The sequence below is a fragment of the Mastomys coucha genome, unplaced genomic scaffold, assembly GCF_008632895.1.
Source record: "Mastomys coucha isolate ucsf_1 unplaced genomic scaffold, UCSF_Mcou_1 pScaffold4, whole genome shotgun sequence".
Taxonomy (NCBI): Eukaryota; Metazoa; Chordata; class Mammalia; order Rodentia; family Muridae; genus Mastomys; species Mastomys coucha.
Genome location: NW_022196910.1, coordinates 14,363,132 through 14,386,597, shown reverse-complemented (window position 1 = coordinate 14,386,597; position 23,466 = coordinate 14,363,132). Strand labels below are relative to the sequence as shown.

The following is a 23,466-nucleotide window of genomic DNA, read 5'->3' as shown; positions in this document are numbered from 1 at the left end:
CCACTTGGAAGCTGAGAGGATTCTGTCCCTGCCACCCGGCGGCTCCCCTGCAACTCGTGGGGCCTGTGTCTCACATTTATTTTCTATGTGCATGGGTGTTTTGCCTGCATGTATGCTTGTGCCTATCACATGCATGTAGTGCCTATGATGACCAGAAGAGGGCATCAGATACCCAGGGACTATAATTACGGATGCCATGTGGGTGCTAGAAATCCAATGTGAGACCTCTGCAAGAACAGCCTGTGCTCTTAACTCCTGAGCCATCTCTACAGCTCTGGAGTCCACATTTTAAATTAACAAATTACCCACCACAGAATCTATAGGTAAAATCCATAGGGCACTTCAAGAAACTTCTAGACATGTAAAATATGAGGAAGGAGGGAAGAGATGTGCACGTGTGTGTATGTGTGTGTATGCTTGAGCGTGCCTTTATGCATTCTTTCAGTACCCACTGACCACCAGGCTTCCCTGTGCCAGATATTGAAGACACAACAGGCAAAAAAATAGCAGCCACTGTGGGAACAGGCCATAGCAAAACTCTGGGACAGCTCAATCTTCAGCCTCAACTCTGGCCATCACTCTATTCTAATCCATAAACTAGGCCCCTGGGACCTCACATAAGCAGGAAGGAGCTCATTAGAGATAGGGTGCTTGTATCTCTAACTAACATTCTTGGCAGAAATGCTTCCCTCCAAGGTATGGAGGTATTAGAAGGTCTGGCCTTAGGGGGTAATGAACTCATGCGTGGGAAGCTTTTATCAATGAGATCTGTGGCCTCATAAAAGAGACCTCAGAATTCTCTAACCTCTCTACCATATGAGGCCAGATCTTACTAACAGTGACAGCTGGCACCTCCAATCGGGGACTTTCCAGGTCTCCAGAACTGCAGGAAGCAGGTGGTACATAAGCCACTGGTCTATGGCAGACGGACAGCAGCCTGGTGTGAATGAGACAGGGCCACACTGGCAAGAGGGAAGTCTCCAGGGTGGTAACTAGCCTGAGAAGTGCCAAAACTAATCTCTTTCTCAAAGTAGCTTCCAGAAGCCATACAAATTCTCCTCTGCACTTCCAGCCCTCAGGTGAACCCAGGGCAGGCTCTGTAGATGGAAAGAGCCGACTGGAAGCTCCAAGTTCAAGGACCATTCTTCAGGTCAGCATTGCCAGAGATGGGGCAGACAGCATAACAGTAGCCTCTGCTTCTCTACCTCCAGTCCTGACTTTCTAAGCTTTTTGTTTTTCTTATACACTTTATTTACTTGGGGAGAGAATGCGTATGTGTCAGTATGAGGAGATGAGAGGTCATAGGCAAACTGCAGGATGGATTCTCTTCTGAGATCCCAGAACTGAACTCAGGACACCACACTTGGCATCTTCATTCACTGAACCAGCTTAGAGGTAAGCCCTGGTCCTGAAGTTAGAGGGCACCCAAGATGATAGAGTTACCACCTAGCAGACTGTGACCACAGGCAGAACAGCTTTCTCAGGTCAGGGACACCTGCTCTGTGTCTGTCCTGATATGGCTCTTCCTAGCTATGGCTCCCTCCCACCTACCTTCCAGGGCTTTCTCCATCACTGCACTGTATTAGCAATCTCCTCACCGGAACCCACATCATCAGCATCAAACGAGCTTGTCCCCATGTAAGAAAACCTACCCTTGTGTGCCATTCCTTCTCTACAAGGGCTGTCAAGCAAGCCTCAAGTATTGAGCCTACTGTAAAGTACTTGGGTCTAAGTTATTAGCCACAATAATACTTTTTGTCCAGTTGGTACTGGTGTTGGTGTTAGTGTTGGTGTTGGTTTTGGTTTTCAAGACAGGGTTTCTCTGGGTAGCTTTGGTTGTTCCGGGACTCATTCTGTACACCAAGCTGGCCTCAAACTCACAGAAATCCACCTGCCTCTGCCTCTCAAGTGCTGGGATTAAAGGTGTGTACCACCACTGCCTGGAACTATTATTTATTATCACTTATTTATTAAATTATTACACAATCACTTGTTCTCACATTTCACTGAGCAGCTAACATGGGAAGACTAAGGAGAAACCCTCAGACACTCCTCTGTCTTTCTCTCCATAGCTGTCATTCAATAGGACCAGCTCTGCATGGGTAAAACACGGGCTGGCCAATGCACCACTGCCCGCCCCTTGTCTCATCAGGATACTGCAAGCAGGCCAGTCCAGCAGCTGGACCAGGTCAGCTAGATCCAGACGACATCCATTCTACTGAGAAAATCTGAGTGCTTATGACATAGTCCACAGCCCACACACCCTACAATATCCATGTTACCCTAAGCCCGTATGTGGTCTGAATGGCCTTCTGCAAAGGTCTACAGACACCAGCTGTATCAGCATCAGTCACAACCATTTTAATGACTAAGTCACAACCATACTTCATGACTAAGGAGAAGCATATTCTTCTGCTTAACTCATTAACTTCAAAGGACTCTGCTGCTCTTCCTCAAATTAAACCCAATCTCACAGGACACATTTTTCTTAATAATGGGATACATTCTCTGAAAATAACCACCACAGGAACATTCTAGAAGCACGAGTCATCGGATCAATGGAATTTTCCAGACTCGGGCTGTGGTGCTGAGGATCGGGCAGTGAGAAAAGACACTCACTCATCTGGATATGTTTAACTGACAGCCCAGCCCTTGATATGTGGTACCAACGAGGGCTTTAACACACCAGCGCTCAAGGGAACCAGGCAGGTGATGACCAGAGAGCTGAACACCACTGTGAGGCCAGCACCAGGGACTTTTCTGCTAAGCTCAGGGGATCTTTGGATGGACATGTGCTTGTTGTGATCTCAGGCTTGCCCTAGAGATTGGAGAGCAGGAAATGAGCACAAGGGTCTAACCTTAAGTCAGTCAGACTTCACAGCTTCATACTAAAGACTACTCTGTAATGAAAAGTTACTTTAGCTCTCAGCCTCAGTTTTCTCTCCTATAAAACCAGGGTAGAAATATATATGTTAATTCCCTCTTCTTACTTCCCTAACCCAAGTTTTTGTGTAATTCATTCCATAAGTCACAGAAATATTGTCAAGGCTACCCATTCTCTTAGCCAAGGCCACCCATTCTCTTAGCCATCAAGCATCTTTCATAGGCCATAAAGGAAAATAAACAAAACCTGTTTCCAAAGCCATCTGTCATGTAGTCACTACAGTCATGATACACAGGTCACTTGTGAGTCTGATCAGATACTTGTTCTCAGAAAGAATGCAAGGCAGGCAGGACCCATCTCCCTTGTTCTCAGAGCATGTCCTGGAACCCCTATAACCTAAAATCGTGGGCACTATCAAACCGTACATATACTATTTTTCCTGTTTGGGCATACCTATGCCAAAGATTGATGTATAAATAAGGCACAAAATAAGGGATTGATACCTAATAATAAAACAAGAGCTTTAACAATGTACTGTAAACATTACTTAAAACTTATGAATTGTTTGGTTCCAAATTCTTCCATTTCATATTTTTGGACTACTTAAGCATAGGCAGCTAAACTAAAAACACAGAAAGAGAGCCCATAAATAAGACTATCAGCCTCTCGGCTCCACCTGACAACCCATAAGGAGGCGATCACTCAAGAGTGGCGCTGCCAAGCTCCGACTTAGGTATCGCCAGCCTAAAGCTGAGCCTCTCTGTATCACCTCATGCTCTCAAAACCCTGCTGCCTTGTTCTCAAATGAAAAGGTAGCACCTTCACACAGGACAGAGGCTAGTACCAAAGGACTGCTGTGCACCGTGCAAGCCTTCGGCACAATGGTGGGCACAGGAGGAATAGCTGCCACCACCACCATGCCAGCATGTGACACAGCCACAGGCTCAGCTGCATTAGCCCAGACTTGACATCTGATATTTTTAGAAAATCATCTCACAGCACACATGGTAAAGAAAGCAAAACAAACCCTCTGGTCAGAAGAGCCAACGTCTCGAGGACCGGCCAGAGCCCAGCCTGGAGGGCGTGGGGAGCCCCATGCGCTGGAACGTATAGCCTGGGAGAGAGGACCTGGCCTGCCTCTCCTCAAAGCTTGGCAGGAGAAGCTGTAGGCAGCGGGCCATGACCAGAGGCAGCAGCTGTGCCAGCCAAGAGTAGCCGTCTGTACCACTCAACCTAAGGTCTTGACTCACACAGCATGGTCAGTTGAGCTGCATGAAGAGAGAATTCAGGTGACTCATGAGATGGGGTGAGTACAGTCAAACACAGCTGTCACAGGTGACATCTTGGGTGAGCCTAACAAATGTTCCTGTCTTCACCGCCCCACACTGGCTGCATGAATTATCACTGAATTCCAGAAAACAGCTCATCACTGATCACATTGACACTAGAGGCTGACCCAGGATCCCAGCTTGGTCTGCAACTCTTTTGGTACCTAGGATGGCATTCCAAAAGACCCTTCTGGGGAAACTGAGAACAGAACAGGAAAGTCCTCTGGTAATCTAAAGGCAAGGAGGGTGGCCAAGCATAACAGTGGGGCCCAATGAGCCAATTTTCACCTACAATAGCACAAAGATAGCATCCACCTTTAAGACTCTGCAAAGGCTCTCTATGGCTCCCGGGAACACTCGTAAGGATCCCATCAAGGGGAAAGGACAAAACAACCACTAGCAACTAACTCTACAGTCTGTCGAGAAAAACTGAAACCTTACACTTCATAATTACACAAAACACAATCGTTTTGATCAGCAATTATCTGATGAGAGAAAACAGAACAAAAACAATAGCCAACCTGCATCTGCTCCAAGAGCCCCGTCAAGGTCTGCAGCCAGGTCATGGTCTGGATGTACTGCTCTGTGTTCATTATTCTGAGCTCGGAACGAAGCTCGGGGATGATCGCTCCAGTGCGCCAGCCGTGCTTCAGGGTCAGATCCTGATCACAGAAACCACAGGGCGGGCGCTCCCTCAGTCCCCTCAGAACTCAACACCGAGCCACCTTTCCCAGAAGAGGGAAGTATTTGCTCAATCATTCCTTAATTGTAATGGTTAGTTATTAACCAAGTTGAATGCAATGAATTACACTTAATTAAAACCAATCTGGCCCCAGGGTTTGACCATGTCACCCCGAGAAAGTTCCTGTTCTGGAAATAATGCCTGTGATTCACAGCTGTGATTCACAGCTGCTTCAGAAAGTGGGGAGGAGGAGCTCGTATGTGTAGAAGGGGGTATGGAACCACTAACCATGGGCTGAGGGTAAAAAACAAAACAAAACCTGGTCTGTGAGATCAGAGTCAGGTCAACCCAAGAGGACTGCTCTGATCAGTCCTCATTCAAGCTGAGAGTGGTGCCCCTGGGATCCTAGGTCAAGATTTCCAGGATAGCTAGAGCACCACCAGATGCAGACTTTTAAGGGGACCAGGGAAGGAGACCGGTGGTACAGCACCTGCCTGGCATGCGCAAGGTCCTGGGATGCACAACCCTAGAATTGTGCCTATGTGGGGAGCATTCTTTATTCAACACTGCAGCACTTCCCAGACCTCTGGGGTATACCCACCATGTGCCAGGCTAAGAAACTGAGCTGGCTGTGAGCATTCAAGTGCACTTTTGAAGTTCTCTGACATATTGATAAAAGGGAAAGAAAGGTCCCTGGCATTTAGCATATCATAGTGCTTTCAATAGAATGTTTCTGATTAAATCTTTGAGTACATTCCTAATTTCCATCATCTCAAAGAGTAAAACAAAACTATTTTTTTCACAACTCTAATCTCTCCTGTTTTGTAAAAGGGAGACTTTCAAAGCTATGACCTAGTCTGAATGTCTAAGAAATGCACAGTTGAGCTAACAGGAAAGAGAATGGGTAGGGTGAACACAGATCCCCCACTGGGGAAAAGGGTTTCTCACCGCCAGATCGCTGTATATGTGGTCACCAAAATACAGGACTTTGGATCCTCTCCATCCAGTGAGCTTCAAAAATTCATACAAATTGCCCTGCAACAGAAGAGGAGCACAGATCAATAACAGGTCAGAAACCCGGGAGCCCATAGTCTACAATACCTGCTTTAAAACTTGGAAAAATTTTTTACTCTTATGATTTATTTTAAATATCAACAAATAAAGCTAAAAGCACACTCATGGAAAAATCTTTCAGACTTTTCTTTGATGCCAAATGTACTCTGAAAAAGTTTCACAGTCGGACATGATGGTGCTCGACTTTAACCCCTGCATTCAGGAGGCAGAGTCAGGAGGATCTCTGAGTTCAAGGTCAGCCTGGTCTACGTATTCCAGTCTAGCAAGGATGACATAGTGAGTCTGTCTCAAAAACAAAAAGAACATTTCAGATTAAATAATCTTCTCTGCAATTATCTTTACACTAACTAAACATGCCAAGACCATTATTCTATACAAATGACTTTTAATTTTATTATAATTACCACAGCTGATTCCTTCTGCCAATTCCCTGATGGTGAACATTCACAGCATCACCTATTTTGTAAACATTCTTACAGAAAGTTCTATGAGTCACATCTAAATCTTCTGACTTGTTAGGAAAAAAGTGTCTGAATTAAAACTAATTTTTTATGGCCTAGAGAATACACTCATTGCTAAATCCAGCAGGCCATTATAAACCCACCAAGAATGTTCAGTCAAGAAAACAGCTCTGGTATTCATAAAAATGATCAGCCATGGTTTGAACTCCTGATGGCCTTATTCCATGCCCAGGTGTTTAAAACTGCACATGAAATGTTTCTCAGCTGGAAATACAGTGGGTGAACAATAGACCAAGCTTAATGATCCTCAAAGAGTCATCTCCGAGGTTTACTACTGGCAATTTACATTTTATACAGGGTAATGCTTTAAACGTTATTTTTTTCAAATGGCCAACTTTGAGTTAATCTGAAATTATAATCTGCCAGTCAAGGGATCCAACTGTCCCAGGCACCTGGCCAGTCCCAGTACCCGCAGCCTGGGACGACAAAGCAGAGCAACAGGAAGACACTGGGGAAGGCGTGGATACCTGCTTGTAAATCTGGCCTTTTTGCAGCTTGTGGATTTTATCCCAGAGTAAGACACCTTTCTCATTCACCTTTCGGAAAGGTCTAGCAACAGAAAAGGGAAATGTTACTAGAATACATGGTAAGAGTAAAAGCTCTCTGCTCCACAGGATACTAAGTGGGGAATCCCTGAGACTAGGAGGTAGCTAGAACTTAAACTCCAAACCCCACTGCATCCCCTGGCCCATGTCACCCCATTCCACACTATGTAGAACCTACTACAGACCCATTACATACAAGTAGGTGATGAAGAACAAGGAAAACAAGAAAAAAGAAATTCTAGGGCCAACCACCCTTGGCAAGCACAAGCCCTTTAGTCAGGTTTCCCTAGCACAGTGGTCCTCAACTTTCCTAATGCTGTGACCTTTTAATACAGTTCCTCATGTTGTGGTGATCCCCCCACCATAAAATCATTTGTATTGCTACTTCATAACTGTTATTTTGTTACTGTCATGAATCGTAAAGTAAATATTGGATATGTGACTCTGTGTGAAAGGTCCCGCGGCCCTAGGGCGTTTGGCAGGGCAGAGAGCATCCACTTCACAAGGAGAAGCTGCAGGAACACTGCTGCCTGCAGAAGAAGGAACTCAAATGCCAGGTGGGGGCAGGGGCAGTAGCTCTGATGAGGCTGGGAGCAGGCAGTCCCATCCCTCACCCCAGGGTACAGCCAGCAGGACTCAGAACATCTTTTGGGGTTAGTTGATTCTCCAGTCACAGAAAGAGGAACTGACTGCAGGTATCAGAGCCAACTTTCCCTTTTCTGAGGAACATGAAGATCATTTTGTGCCCTTTTATATTTATATCTCTCTTCCTTTCTATCCTGCCAGCAACCTCTCATGTGATGTCATAGTCTGAAACACATTAGCAGTAAGATACGCTGGCTGCCTTTGCTCATCGCCAAGTTCGGCATCTTTAGTGGCTGTCTAACATTCCCTCACACGGATATTCTGAATAACGAGCCATTCTCAACTGTTGGCTTCAACAAACAGCAGAAGGAAAGGGAATGTCTCAGCCATTATGCCAGGAATCCAGAACAAAGGGGGAAAATCAGTACTAGCCAGAGTCTCTCCCAGGAAGAGCCCAGGACCGACCCTTCCACCTCCGATAAACCTTTCAGAAGAGCCTGGGTAAAGGGAGACCCAGGCTTCACAGGAGCCCTGTGAGGGCGCAAGAGGCGACATGGCCAGCGTGTAGCTTCTGACTACACTCAAGACTCAGTCTCTTTCTCAATGCTCTTCTTCACAGAGTCACTGTGGCTCTGAGAACTTAGTACCCCAATGGTACAAATGCTGCTCTAACTTCAGACACCACATTAGGATCCTTGGAACTGCCCAGAGCTAGGTCACCAGCTACAAGGGTGCTGGTCACCAACTACAGATCAGGGAAGGTCTGGGAAAACCTTTCCCAAACTAGGCCACAGACAGACAGGAGCAATTCCTAGAATGCTGTCTAGCATAAGAATCTTCAACTATGTGGACCTCTAGGAGTCAGGCACCTAGTCTGTCCCCAGGGTAGAGGACACTGATCCTGACTTCTTCCCTCCCCTTCCCAAAGCCCCAGAGGCAGGAGGACATTATATAAGACCTGGCTGAGACGTGTACTGGGATGCCGAGAATTCTGCAAAATACAACCGCAATCTGAAAGGCACCAATTAGCTGTTTCAAGAGCTGCCATCAGGCAGCCTGGCATTGGTGGTGTTCCTTACACCTCACGAGGCATCAGAGCCCAAGCCTACTTTGCTGTGTGGTATTAATCCTTGTTCTCCATTGTAGTCTCAATTCCTAAAGCCTGACTCAGAACCGCAGTAGCCACACTCAACTGAGAACACTGTCTGCTATGTGCCGGGCCCGCTGTTCCCAAAGCTAAGTGTTGACAAGTTACACGTCAGAAGCTTTGCTTATGATTCTGCAACTGGCTCTCACTATGGCGTGCTATGCCTATATTCACAAGTACAGTCAAGTCCCCCGGTAGACTGTCCCTCACCTCCGCTTGTCATTGAAGAAGTTTGGTTTCTCGGCCTGAACTATGACCACATCGAACAGGTCTCGCCAGTCCTTCCCCACGATATACCGCATCCCTTTGTCTCTGGAACAAGGCAGCGAGGTGAGCTGACATCAAAGGGATGAACTTTTTTTATTTTCTTGCAAACGATTTCTTTCCAGCTTACTAAAACGAATGGCATCTGACCCACAAGCCAACAGCTGGTGAGGGAAGACAGAACTTACACAAAGCTGCTCGGGCTATTGGTAATGAGGAACATCTTCTTGCCGTGGGCAGCCAGTTTAGCCAACACTGCACGGGTCTGATCAGCATAACAGATGTACTTTTCTATGAATGATAGAGAAGTTCACATACTAAGGATGGAATCAGGCACTCTGCAGGCACTTGTGAGATGGGAACCTGGGGTAAGCAGTGTCCTGGGCACAGTGGGGAAACTTGGGTCTCAAGGAAGGTCGATTCCGGGGAAGTATGTGAATGCCCAGTGCATAGGAAACAGAGACTACCACTCCCCCAACACACCCCATTAAAGTGAAGGATAATATGGTACAGTTGCCATCCCCTCTCTTAGGCTTAGAATGACAGACACCAAGTTCTAGAACAAAGCAGACATCTACACTGTCAGGATCAGGGGCCTTAGACAATCCTCAGGAAATGCCCGTGGTCCCTGTTCAGCCCCCAGGGTGAAATGTTTAAACAACCACACACCAACACAGCAAATGCTGCTGAGTACATACCAATATCTGCTTCAATTGCTCGGTACATTATTCCTTTGATGTGGACATCCCTTATGGAATCCTGTGAAAAGGCAGATTTGTCGTCAGTGAAACGGAGCTGAGGGAGCGCAAGTTAGTGGCACTGACACAGCTTCAGGGCTCACTTGCTGCCAGTCCACAGTCTACACATCCCAACATGAGCCTACTTAGCCCAGGAGGCCTCTAGGAAATGCTGGTGTTTCCACAGTGACAGAGGCTGTTGCCAATATGATTTTCAAGCGCCTCCTTTGAAAAGGTCATTTGTGTATTTCTGAATGAGGTCCCACATGACAAAGAGCAGTTTCTACGCAGGATGATCAGACGGCCTGCAGGAAGGGAGTCCCTGCCCTGCATCCTCATGCCCTTCCTTCCTCATCTCTACATGCAAACAGTTCTGTAAGGCTGGGCAAAGGCAGAGGCAGGGGGACAAAGACGCCTCCTCTCTCAATGCAGCTACAGGCCAACTGGCAGATGCGGGAAAGAGGGGGAGACAGAGAGTCCACTGCAGGCTCAGGGCTGTGCCAGCGTGGTGTCACCAGACGTCACTGCAGAGCTCTGCTTGCAGGGTGGGGGATGTCTAGCAGCCCTTTCTAGACTCCTGGAATATCATGGAAACTTTCTGGTACCAGTAGCAGGGGCCTAAGTCTATCTGGTCAGTGGACTTCTGCCAAAGTGGACCACTCTGAGCTATAAACTTAATCTCAATTACCTTCAGCTTTTACCCAACACAGAAGACAATGCTGAAACACAAGCTAAACTGCCTGGATTAAGAATCTAGGCCCCGCTGTGTGATGCTGGGCAAGACAGTCAAGCTCTCTGTGCTTGGTGTCTTTAAACTCGGGTTATGATAACAGTGGCACCACTGCAAAGGCCTGATGAGTTGACATAAAACATCAGAACCGAGTCTGGAACATCGCCAGCTCTATGCAGGTGCTTGCTGGTGGTGGAGGCAATCCTTGGAGGAAAAACTGACCCTTCACGTAAACCTTTCTCCTCTGCTGCAGGTGAGTCTTAACTATAGAGTGTCTGAGTGCACAAAGGGAGAATTAAAAATGAAACATTTAAACTTAGCCCAATTCTTATCAAAGCAATGCTGAGAAAGTACAAGGTGCCCTCAACTCCAAAACCCTGAAATCAGTATAGTAAAAATTTCCTTTAGCTGAGGGAACTTAAAAAAAGGCTCAATGGTTAAGAGCACTTGCTGCTCTTCCAGAGGGCCAGGGTTTAATTCCTAACAGCCATGTGGTGACTCACAACAGACTAAGGCACCAGGTACACACACAGTACATAGACATACATGAAGACAACACCCCCCCACACACACACACACCCCCCACACACACACACGAGCTAGGCATGGTGGTGAAAGCCTTTAATCCTAGCATTCAGGAGGCAATCCTTGAGGAAAAACTGACCCTTCATGTAAACCTTTCTCCTCTGCTGCAGGTGAGTCTTAACTATAGAGTGTCTAAATGCACAAAGGGAGAATTAAAAACAAAATCTCTGTGAGTTCACGGCCAGCCTGATCTACATATCAAGTTCTAGGACAGCCAGGGCTACACAGAGGGACCCTGTCTCAAAAAAACAAAAACAAAATTTATACTGGCCATGAGTACACAATAAAAATATTTTGGTATAGAAACATGTATCTTTGGAGGCCTGAGAAATGGCTCAGTGGTTACAAGCACTGACTGCTCTTTCAGAGGTCCTGAGTTCAAGTCCCAGCAATCACAAAGTGTCTCATAACCTTCTGTAATGGGATCTGATGCCCTCACATACATAAATAAATTAATCTTTAAAAAGAAGATTTAAAAAAATAAACAGATATTTTTAAAAATATGTAAGTATTTTAATTAGTTGTCTCCAGCTGAATCTCACTGGGTATATCATCTACATGTAAGGGTAGGCCTGAACACAGCAGTGGATGGCCAATGCAAATTGAACTCAATAGTATTCTTGTAGACTTTTGTCTCATTGCTTTGTTTGGGCGTGTTCTGTTTTAACTGGTATTTTGTCTGTAAATTATAGTTTCTTGTCTTATATTTTTATTGACTTTGGTTATGTGTGTGTTTCTTCTATTTTTTTCTGTTTTGTTTGTTTGTTTGTTTGTTTTAATTCTGTTCATTTGTTGTTAGCCTCTAAAGAGAGGAAAAAGGGAGGAGCTAGAAGAGAGGAAGGGGGGAAGAATCTGGGAGGAGTTGGGGGAGGGGAACTCATGATCAGAATATATATTGTTTGAAAAATATTTTCAATTAAAAGAAATTATGGCTACGGCAGATACAGGAGTACAAGCCTATAATCCTAGCACTCAGGATACAGATGCAAGCAGATCTCTAAGGGTTCAAGGTCTGTGAGGTCTACAGAGCAAGTTCCAGGCCAGCCAGGGATACAGAGTGAGACCCTGCCTCAAAAAAACAAAAATTAAAACCAAACAACAACAACAAAAACTGTGGCTGTAAGAACACATAATAGATAAATGACATGGAATTATTGCTTCAAAACACTATATTCAAGTACACACATACATACACCACAAATATACACACACCATAAATAATACACACAGAAACCAACACACACATTCTTTAAAAAATTGCATTATTTGAAATATTACTATGTACGAGCTATTGTGCTATTTTATATATGTTATATTATTTAGATCCCTAACAATCATGATAAGTAGTTACTAAATTTTCATTTACTAAGAAACTGAAATACAATAAAAAAATATATAAAATAAGCATTTTTTTAACTTTTATTGCATTATGAGAAAAGTTACATGATTTCAATTTATCTGAATTTGTTCACATTTAAAAACATAAAATAAGCATTTTTAAGAAAACTAGATTATATTGTAAAAATGTAAGCACTCTATGATTATCTATCAAATAAATAATTCCTGAACATATTTTTAGTATTAAGAAAGTTGACAGAGCCAGGCAGTGGTAGTACACACCTTTAATCCCAACACTTGGAACGCAGAGGCAGGTGGATTTCTGAGTTTGAGGCCACCCTGGTCTACAGAGTAAGTTCCAGGACAGCCAGGACTACACAGAGAAACCCTGTCTCAAAAAACAAAAAAAGGAAAAAGAAAAATTGACACAGCTTAATACATATAAATCTATAAATATGACTATGAACATGAAGTAAAATATATAAACTTATAAAACATGTGCATATGCATCTAAGGGTCATTCATATCTGTCTGTAACCCTCCAGTGGGATTCTGCCGGTCTCGGTGAGCCACTTGGAGTCTTTGTGGATATGAGAAAAAGGGTCCCTATTAACCAATCTCTCCCTGCCCCCCCACCTCATCCCTAGGCATCTTGATGGGGTACAATGTATACCAAAGCACACTGTATCCCATAAAGGTGTGTGGTCATGTTCTGCAATTTAAAAGTAAGTATTTAAAAAGGGCTCCCTCTGCGTGACTTCTGCCTCACAGAGAATAGGGCAGGGACAAGGTGGCTTCTCCTCATGGCAGGCTTAGGTAAGAGGGCAGGCAGGACTGTCAGAGGATTAGAAGTCTGGGTCACAGCAGGCACATCTGTGATATAATGCTGCCCCTATTGTCCTGATGATTCTGAAACAGCTCTGTGTCCCTTTATGACATCCACTGTCAATCACAGAGGCAGGTGAGCCCAGAGTGGGACCACTTGAACACCCACCACCATCACCCCACAACACACACACACACACACACACACACACAAACACACACACACACACACACACACACACACACCACACCTAGATAGCAGCTGGCCTTCTCTGGGAAGGCACAGGCCACGGCCCTGAACTCCCCCTGCCCTCTGCCCTCACCTTGACGTCTTTGTACAAGTGCACTGGCTCATAGTCAATGTTGTTCTTCAGGAAGTGCTCGTTCACACAGGACAGCAGGGTCATCTCAGGCAGTGAGAAGATGTCCATGAACTGCTTCATGGTGTTCCCGTGAGAACTCTGCAGAGGAAAGGCAGGCTTAGCAACGCAGACCCATCTCACAAGGTGACAAGTGGCAGGAGGCTGCTGGGAAGTCAAGGGTGTCGAAGAACCCACACTTGGCTCCCTATGCACAGAGGGACCTTCTAACAGTGAGACGCTGGTACGCCCCTTGTTCCTGAGCCTCAGTGGAAGTGACTTTCTAGGTACACTTGGATACTCTCCCTGCTGCCTTCCCTTCTGTCCCTCCCTCCCACGCTTACTTCCTACTCCCTCTCAGGAGATCACAGAGGTGAGAAAAGCTGCGGTCAGACCCAGGCAAAGGCAGCCGAGTAGACCTCAGTCTCAGAGTGCTTCAGCCCCCTCAGGACACACAGCTAGCTCCTCTGGTAGACCAAAATGTGGGGCCACCTCTGCTCAGGGAGGGTAACAAATGGGGTAGATAAGAGAAGATGGAAAACAGTCCCCCCAGAGAGGGAGAAATCATGGACGACAGGGAGTCAGCAAGATCCCACAGTGGCTCTTCAGCACTGTAATCTCTTCCATCTACAATCCCTCCAGACCCAATCTCAGGATTCCACCAATCACACACAGCAGTCGAGCCCAACAGCTAAAGGCCTTTAGCTACAAGTCCCCCTTCCCCAAAATGCCAGGAGCTCAAGGCTTGGATCTTACCAGCGTGTGGTACTGAAAACTCACTGGCTCATAAGGCTGTTAACTGCATCAGGACAGTAATGTCCTCACTAACTCACAGCCAACTAGCAGAGGGCAGAGCCAGCCATAGGAAGCAGATCTATTTCTGCCCCTAAACACTTCTCTTCCCCTCTCCCTCTGTTCCCCGTTTTCCCCCACCACACCCTTCTAACCGATGTTCTACCTCGCCATTGACCTGGATGCCCCAGAGCCAAGACCTCTCAAGCCAGAAGCCAAAGTCAGTCAATCCTTCCTCCCTAAGCTGTTTTCCCAGCCACAAAATGGCCAAACAGAGGAGACAGGTGGCTGCTTCAGGTGAGCCAGTGGCTTTCCTTACCTTTCCATAAAAGTCACTCATCTGCTCCAAGGGCACATGGGACCCCTCGTACATGTCTATGACCTCTTCATCAGGAACAACACTGAGGCCTCTGCAAAAAAATACAGATGCTCAACAGAGAACAACTCTGGACTTCTGTCTACGGGCGGGGTTCTTCCACTATGGCAGGAGACTTGTTATCACCATGAGACAGAGCATGCCACAGCAGCTGCTACAGCCAGTGGGCAGGAAGTTACTGGTAGGCCTCTGCTGCTAACAGGTTTCAGATTTACACCCAGTGATGGTGGTGGGTACCTTTAGTCCCAGCACTCAGCACACAAAGGCAGGCAGATCTCTGGGTTTCCAGACAGTCTGGTCTATAGACAGAGTTGCAGGGCAGCTGAGACTACACAGAGAAAACCCTGTCTCAGAAAACAACAACAAACAAAAGAGATTTACTAATCCTACATCACACCTCCGACATGCTAAGCAGGGTTACACCTGTCCACTCAATTACTTGTCATGCCTCTTCCTCAAAGTTAGCAAAATAGAAAGCAGTGTGTCAGGATTTAAATCAGGGTCTCGACAGCACTCAGCCCACTATGATGGAAGGCTTCCCAACGACTTGCTTTGAGCCAGAGTGTTTCACACATGTGAGCAAAAAAAAAGGTTGTCCTGTTCTAACTCATTCTTCTTCTTTCATTACTGTCCCTTACATTGAATGCTGAGGTAGAAAAAGTTACACAGGAGGCTAAGTGGATTATATCCATGACCCAAGGCAGGCAGGCAGCACAGGGAAAGGATTGTTATGTGACACTGAGAGCCGGTCTCCCTCTGTATAAATCCATCATCTGTCGGCCCCTAGAACTTACAAATGAGTTCAGTTCTGCATAGCCAGTGAATTCGAGTATCATTCTGGCTGCTGCCACCAGTATGCTGAGGGGTGCCACATGTTCACCTGGGGTTGCCCATCCCAGAGGGGCCACTCTTCCACCCTTCTCCAGTGATGAGCACTTGAGAAACAGAACCAGTAACCAGGAAACCACAGAGGGCCTGGCTGCCTTGTGGGGGGGGGGGGGGGGGGGGCAAGTCAAACAGCAGGAGTTCTAACAGGCAGATTAGGTACAAAGCCTTCTAATACAGAGGTGCACACACGATGTAAACCCAATATTGAGGTGCACATTCTATGTAAAGCCAATACAGAGGTGCACATTCTATGTAAAGCCAATATTGAGGTGCTCACTTGATGTAGTTTCTGCTGTGATATGTGCTATCCTCCTATTTCTACTCCCCATTGCATTCACTGACATTTTGCCTGACTGACTTGTTACAACTCTTGGCCTTTTGAGAACAAACGAACACTGCTCCTGCAATCAGATAAGACGATGCTGGCAAAGCAGGCCCTTCTAGACTGACCTTGGAGAACAGCTCTTGCAAAGCAGCCATCTACAGAGCCATACAAGGAAAGAAAGAAAGTAAAAGCATGAGGGGAACCATGAGCTGAGGGCTGAGGCCTCTCTCCCTTCCTCCTCCCTCCCAGAGTCCCTGCCTCCCTCAAACCCCTACAGGCCTGACCTTGCCCTTGGAAGCCAGTGCTGCGGCTGAATGAAACACAAGAAACACAAGTCCAAGGACATAACCTACAGCAGATCTCAAAACAGAGAGCAAGTGGACCTTGCAGGCTTCTTCCCACTATTTATTCTCGACTAGTTCAGAGGGGAAGGAGAAATGCACTTCTGCCTGCCCGTCCCGCACACCTCCACTCCACAGCCAGCTCTGCACTCCACTGTGCAGAACAGGCTCTGGAGGTGGCCATTTGGCAGAGAAACCAAGGCTTCCAGAGCATCAAGAGCCTGCTGAGACCACTGATGGATGCGCAGGCGGCAAAGGGGAAGTGAGGATGACTCCAGAGAAAGGCACACACCACTCCACCCTGAATAGTCACTCTGCCAACACAAGGGACTTACACACATAAACAAAGGTAACAACAGGAATAGGGGCAGGGTGAGGAGGGCTTGGCATGGACCAAGGAAGGACCGGGGCCACTTCAGGCCAGGAGGATGAAGCAGGACAGACACAGAGGGCCATAGATGGGGGTAGGAATGGGGGATTTCCAGAAGGTAAGGAGACGGGAGAGGAGCACGAGACAGGCCAGGCAGTCTAGGGAAATGCAGGGCACAGGCTGGCTGCTACTTTTGCCCAGCTCATCCACTCCTTATGCTAATGAAATGAAGCCTCTCTTCTCTCTGGAGCTGAGGCTGGGGGATGCAAGCTAGTGTTGTTTGAGAACACCAAGTCAGAGAGGATCATCAAGACAGAAAGTCAGGGAAGTCCTTACCACACAAGCTTGAGGAGCTAAAGTTGATCCCCTGGAACCCACATATAATAACAACAACAACAGACAATAGTACAAGCTGGACACAGTAGTTCCATGCCTATCATCACATCAGTGCTATGGAAGCAGAGACAAACAGACCCCTGAGGCTTGCTGACCAGCCAGTCTGGTCAAATTGGTGAGCCCCAAGTTAAGGTGGAGACCCTGTCTCAAAAATAAAGAGTGGCTGAGAAAGACAGCTGATATTGACCTCTACACACAAGCACACACACGTCAACACAAATGAAAACACACAGACATGCACACGAGAAAGAGAGGTGAGCTCTGACAAGATCAATCTCAAGCTCAGAGTCAGCCGCGCCTACACCCAGATCTGTCCCTAGACTGCAGTCAGCAAAGCAGCATGCTTTCTTATTCTTAACAAGCTTGTGCTCGTTTTCAGTCACTCAACTAAAAGTCTTAAGAACCCAGTAATTTAAAAACTTGTGTAGAAGCAACCAAGAGTTGAAAGTATGCAGAATAAAAAGTCTAAAACTTAGCCATATGCCAAAGACTTTGAACGTACTGTGGGACACTTGTAAAAGAGGAGGGGCACATGTTCTGTCCCTGAGGTCAGGGAGGAAACAGAGACCAGGGTGGTTTGAAGAGGAATGGCCCCCAGAGACTCATGGGTTTGAATGCTTGGCCATAGGGATTGGCACTATTAAGAAATGTGGCCTTATTGGTGGAGATGTCTCACTGTGGGGGTTGACTTTGAGGTCTCATTCAATCAAGATATACCTAGTGTGCACACAGTCTCTTTTTGCTGCTTCTTCTCCAGCACCATGTCTGCTTGCACACTGCTATACTTCCTGCCATAATGATAATGGACTGAACCTCTGAAGGTGTAAGCCAGCCCCAATTAAATGTTGTCGTTACAAGAGTTGCTGTAGTCATGGTGTCTGTTCACAGCAATAAAACCCTAACTAAGACAGATATAGAGACAAAAGGAAAGATCGGATGAGGCCTTTCCTAACACTGGTAACCCTCACTTCTGTGACAGTTAATCTGGGTCTGATCCCTGGAACCAACTCCACAATGCAGACCTCTGACAAAGCCCTGAAGCAAGCAGCCAGGCTAGACCGCAACAAGAGGACAGAGTCTTTTGTTTGTTTGTTTTTTGTTTTTGTTTTGGGGGTTTTTGGGGGGGGGGAGAGGTTGTTTTGTTTTTTTAAAGAAAAACATTTAATTTATTGGGAAATAATCATGTTTGACCCATGTGACATTTTGAAAGAGCAGAGAAACCTGGGCAGGAAAAGAAACAAATGAAAAAGAAGTTATTAAATTTAAGAAAAAGCAGAGTACAAGGAAGAAGGTCGGGGCGCACATCTCCGTTTGTGAGTCCACGGGTGAGACCTGAGGAGTCAGCACTAAGAATGACAGCTGTAACAACTGAAGTCTAAGGATGGAGCAGAGTGCCAGAACCAAGCACTGCGACCACACTGTCTAGAAACTCTATGTGTGCATGCATGGGGAGAAGAGGGTACCTTAACCATCGTAGTAAGAATGAGACGCTGCTTCCCCTCCTCACCCCAGCACCCCAGCCCCTCTAGGCCTCCTCCCAGGACCCTCCTCTCAGCATCCCAGCCAGCCTCCTCCTGATGGCTCCCCATAACCTGAGGGCGTGTATACCCAGCATCACCAGCAGCTCTGGGCTGTACTGCTCACCTGTGTGACTTCTTACCCACCTTCAAGCCCCAGAAGGCATCCCCACAGCCAAACCTCAGCCCTAGCGTGCACCAGGCCTCAACTCAGATTCCTGAACAGTCAGGGAGTGACAAAGTGTGATCTACACACGGCCACTTGCCTCAACCCCAGTCAGTTAGCTGGGCCTGAGATCTGACACCCCTAGGTTACACCTGTGAATGAACCATCGCTTACCTGTACACTGTTCCCATCTGGATATAATGAAAAGCATCGATCTTCATCAACACTGCCTTTAAGAACATAAACATGTGCACACATGTGAATAGCAATTTACATACAAACTGAGCAATTCAAGGGTTATTATAAATCTTGTCACTATTACATTTCCTGCTGGGGACAGCATACAATGGCAAGAACTACCTGCAGTAGGCCGGGATGGAGACATCTCAGTAGCCCATGGTAGCTCTTTGTAAAAAACAGTTGTTCCCATTTCTCCTAACCTTAGCCCTGGACAACGGCTGTATAGATTTCATTTGTGCATGACTGCTTTTCAGTTGGCCTTGGTGTGCATAATTATCCTATTATATCTGACTTTCTTACTTCTTTCTCCTTCTGCTCTGGTGAATTCTGTGAAACTAGATGTTCCTTGATGTAATGATTCTTAAACAATTAAAAAATTGAGGCATGGGGCACAGCACAGCACAATCCTAATGGCCCAGGTGCATGTTGTATGTTCTCATCTTGGAAACAATGTAATAACTGCACAATGGTAGTTCTAGATTAATGCTTGACTTGCAAAGAAAGTTTGAAGAAATCATTAGAAAATTAAATAGAGCCAACATTGGGACCCCAAGAAAGGAAAAAAACTATTGAAGTTATGAAATAAGTTGTACAACATTTGAGAATAGTTCCTGGATAAGCAAGTATAGAATATATAAAATTTTATATTAGTGAAACTAAGTCAAAACACTGGGACTCTTAGGAGAGTCATTGTATGCAATGTGCAGACACAGAAATCTAGTGGAACTTTTGAGTTAAGGGTTAACTTGATTCTTTCTGGCCACTGCCTGGCAGCTTTGCCCGTGTCATTTATCATTAGAGCTTCACAAGAAAATACAAGTAGCTGACCTCAGAGCTCTGAGCTCTGAAGTATAATAAGTTAAAGTTTAAATAATGATAAGTTTGCAATTATTATTGTTTTGGCTACAGGCCTGAGAATAGGGAAACTTGAAATTTTGGGGAACAATTGTAATTCTAAAGTTTAAATAATGATAAATTTGCAATTATTATTGTTTTGGCTATAGGCCTGAGAATAGGGAAACTTGAAATTTTGGGGAACAATTATAATCCTTGATTCTTTGTGGGACATGGTTATTCTTTTGAATTTGATTTGGCAATGATTATACAATGTCTTTTTTTATCTGCTTTTGGAGTATCAATAAAAAAAATGGGACAAGAAAAAGGCAAGAGAGCATGTAGAGAGCAAATGCATATGAGCAAAATAAAAAGGAAAAAAAATATGACAGCTGGCTCCCCCCACAGTACCAGCATTAGCTGGCACTCCCAAACAGCACCCGGATTGCAAGCCTTCCTAAAGCCTCTTCCAATTGGCTCTAGCAAATATATTTGGATAATCTGGTTCTACAACCCCAAAGAACTTCATTCCAAACCATTCATCAAGGAGACACCAGTGGTTTTACTGAGCAGCACTTTATTTCCAAACACCAAGAGACTACAGAAACCCAGGAGATCACACTCACCCGCTGGACATCATAATGGAGTCCTCGGATGGCAAAGTTTGGATCGTACTCATACTTCCTGATTTCCGCAGGATACTGAGAGAGAAGAGAGGATACATGGCTTAGCTAAGAATAAAAGGACAGGCATGGGGGATGCACGCCTGGGACCCCAGCACTTACAAAGTATGGCAGAAGGATCAGGAGTTCAAGGTTATTCTCAGCTACACAATGAGTTCAAGGATAGCCTGGGCTACCTGAGTCCCTGCCTTTAAAAAAAAAATGGGGGGCTGGCGAGATGGCTCAGGGTTAAGAGCACTGACTGCTCTTCCGAAGGTCCTGAGTTCAATTCCCAGCAACCACATGGTGGCTCACAGCCACCTGTAATGAGATCTGACTCCCTCTTCTGGTGCATCTGAAGACAGCTACAGTGAATTACTTCAGAGCGAGCGGGCCCAGAGCGAGCAGGGCGGCAGAGGTCCAGAGTCCAATTTCCAGCAGCCAACCACATGATATAGCTCACGGCCATCTGTACAGCTACAGTGTACTCATACACATAAAATAAATAAAATAAATCTTTAAAAACAAATGGAAGAAAAGGAGGTCACTAAATAAGCTCAGGATGGGCACAGATCTGCCCCTGAATGGAGGCTTGGGAGTCATTATATTGTGGTGGGAAAGTGACGCCAGCAGGGACAGACCACGGCTTGGCCTCTGCGTCTCCATCTGCCCTGTTTGTTTGTCCAGGCTGAGATTAGACCTCATTCCTTTGAGCCAACCCATCTGCACATCAAACATCACCATGTACAGCTCTACAATGGTCACTCTTAACTGTTGGCTTGATGGGATCTAGTATCACCATGGAAACAAACTTCTGGGCATGCCTGAGGAGCTTCTAGATGGGGCTAATGGAGGAGCAAAGACCAGCCTAGATATGGGAGACACCATGCCACAGGACTGAATGAAAAAGAGTGAGCTGGCCACCAGCGTTTCTTGCTGCTTCCTGACTACAGACACAATGTGACCAGCCTCCATCGGCCTGGGGTGGGTCCTGCTCCAGGTCCTCTGCTACGATGGACTGCACCTGCAAGCTATAAGCCCAAACCTTTCCTTCTTTACTCTTGCCAGGTATTTTGTCACAGCATGGGAACATTAACCAATAAAAGCTGCCCATTTCCATGACATCCAAGTGAGGTCAGTTCAGGAGGAGCATCCGTACAGCTTGCCCAGCTGTGCTGGCTAGGGAAGCTCACAGCTACTGTGCCAAGGAATGGTCTCCCTGTGGCTCCCATCTACTTCCACTGCTCTGAGACCACACAGAGCTTTTGGAGACAGCCTGGTGACTGCCATTTCCTAATGACACATCCTCGATCACAGTATACAAAAATATCAGTCTCTCCTCTATGTCGTACGAGAATCCAGGACCTTCCTTCCCCCAGACCCAGAGCTGAGAGCACCCACCCACCAGCTTCTGCTGCCTGCCTGGTGGTGCTTCCGTGACCATTTTACAGAAAGAAAAGCTGGGCAAGCATCAAGACCCCCAGTGAGCCTGCCAAGCCACACTGCTGTTGGCTCCCTGGAACCACCCAGCACCACTTGCCTGAAGGCACATGGCAAGTTTTCACGTCAGGCTGCATAAAGCATTGACTTAAATGTCACATTTGGGCTCATTTATCTTACACCTGTGTGTGTGCCAAGAAATCCCCAACCTGATATTTCTCCCCATGGGTGTTCTCAGGACTTCTGAACACCATGTACGGCTCTGCGTATTTACTGAGATACTTGCCAAGCCCACACAAAACCAGCCATGGTGATGTGGTTCTGCTCACTGAAAGGAGGTCAGAACTGCAGTCTGAAGCCTCCATTAGGCTGGGGGCGGGGCTGGGAAGATTCATGAGCATCTCCTAGCTGTGCTAAGCTCAATGCCCAGCAAGGAGGAGACAGCGCCTCCTCCTTGTTTGTGGCTCAGAGTTCTGAGGATTAGAGTCAGGAACTTGCCCAGGTCACCAAGCTGCACAGTGGTTGAGCCTTGGATCTGTGTCACATCCAGTCCACCCCTAACCCACCTATTCCATTCTCGACCAGCCCAGAACCCATCTTAGGGTTTCTATTGCTACATAAAACACCATGGCCAAGGGCTAGAGAGATGGATCCGTGGTCATGAGCATTGGCTGCTCTTCCAGAGGTCCTGAATTCAATTCCCAGCACTCACATGGCAGATCACAGCTATCTGTAACTCTAGTTCTAGGGGATTCAACACCTGCATTCAGACATACATGCAGATAAAGTATCAATGCATACAAAATTTAAAAACAAAACAAAAACCCACCATGATGACTATCTTAGTCAGAATTTGTATTCCTGCACAAAACATCATGACCAAGAAGCAAGTTGGGGAGGAAAGAGTTTATTCAACTTATACTTCCACATTGCTGTTCATCACCAAAGGAAGTCAGGACAGGACACAGGGCAGGAACCTAGAGGCAGGAGCTGATACAGAGGCCATGAAGGGCATTGCTTACTGGCTTACTTTCCATGGCTTGCTCAGCTTGCTTTCTTATAGAACCCAGGACCACCAGCCCAGGGATGGCTCTACACACAGTGGGCTGGGCCCTCCCCCCCTTGATTACTGAGAAAATGCCTTATAGCTGGATCTCATGGAGGCAATTCCTCAAGGAAGGGTCCTTTCTCTGTGATAACTCCAGCTTGTGTCAAGTTGACGCACAAAAACAAAAACCAGTACAATGAGCAAAAGCAACTTGGGGGAGAAAGGGTTTACTCCACTTGTAACTCTCAGGTCACACATTGCCAAGGGCAGTCAGGGCTGGAACTCAAGCAGAGGCCGTGAGGAACTTGCTCAGCCTCCTTTCTTTTAGCACCCAGGAACACATACCCAAAGGTGGAACCCAACTCTATAAGGTGGGCTGTAGGATGCCGTCCCGCAGCTAATATTTTTCCTTTTTTCCCTTCTTTTCCTTCTGTGTTACTCGTTCTATGTGTGTGTATGTGTGCTTC

At 46.3% G+C, this 23,466-nt stretch overlaps 1 protein-coding gene across 1 annotated transcript in view; it reads right to left on the bottom strand.

Moving 5' to 3' along the window:
* The window catches only part of Nt5dc3 (5'-nucleotidase domain containing 3), a 64,220-nt gene that overhangs the window by 16,344 nt on the left and 24,410 nt on the right, over positions 1-23,466 (bottom strand). Inside the window, exons 3-12 of the mRNA XM_031350151.1 lie at positions 20,476-20,550; positions 18,950-19,005; positions 14,716-14,806; positions 13,569-13,706; positions 9,729-9,789; positions 9,219-9,321; positions 8,977-9,078; positions 6,957-7,038; positions 5,843-5,929; positions 4,734-4,874 (exon numbers count right to left, since the gene is read on the bottom strand). Coding sequence (XP_031206011.1) covers positions 4,734-4,874; positions 5,843-5,929; positions 6,957-7,038; positions 8,977-9,078; positions 9,219-9,321; positions 9,729-9,789; positions 13,569-13,706; positions 14,716-14,806; positions 18,950-19,005; positions 20,476-20,550 — 936 coding nt within the window. The remainder of the gene's footprint in view (positions 1-4,733; positions 4,875-5,842; positions 5,930-6,956; positions 7,039-8,976; positions 9,079-9,218; positions 9,322-9,728; positions 9,790-13,568; positions 13,707-14,715; positions 14,807-18,949; positions 19,006-20,475; positions 20,551-23,466) is intronic.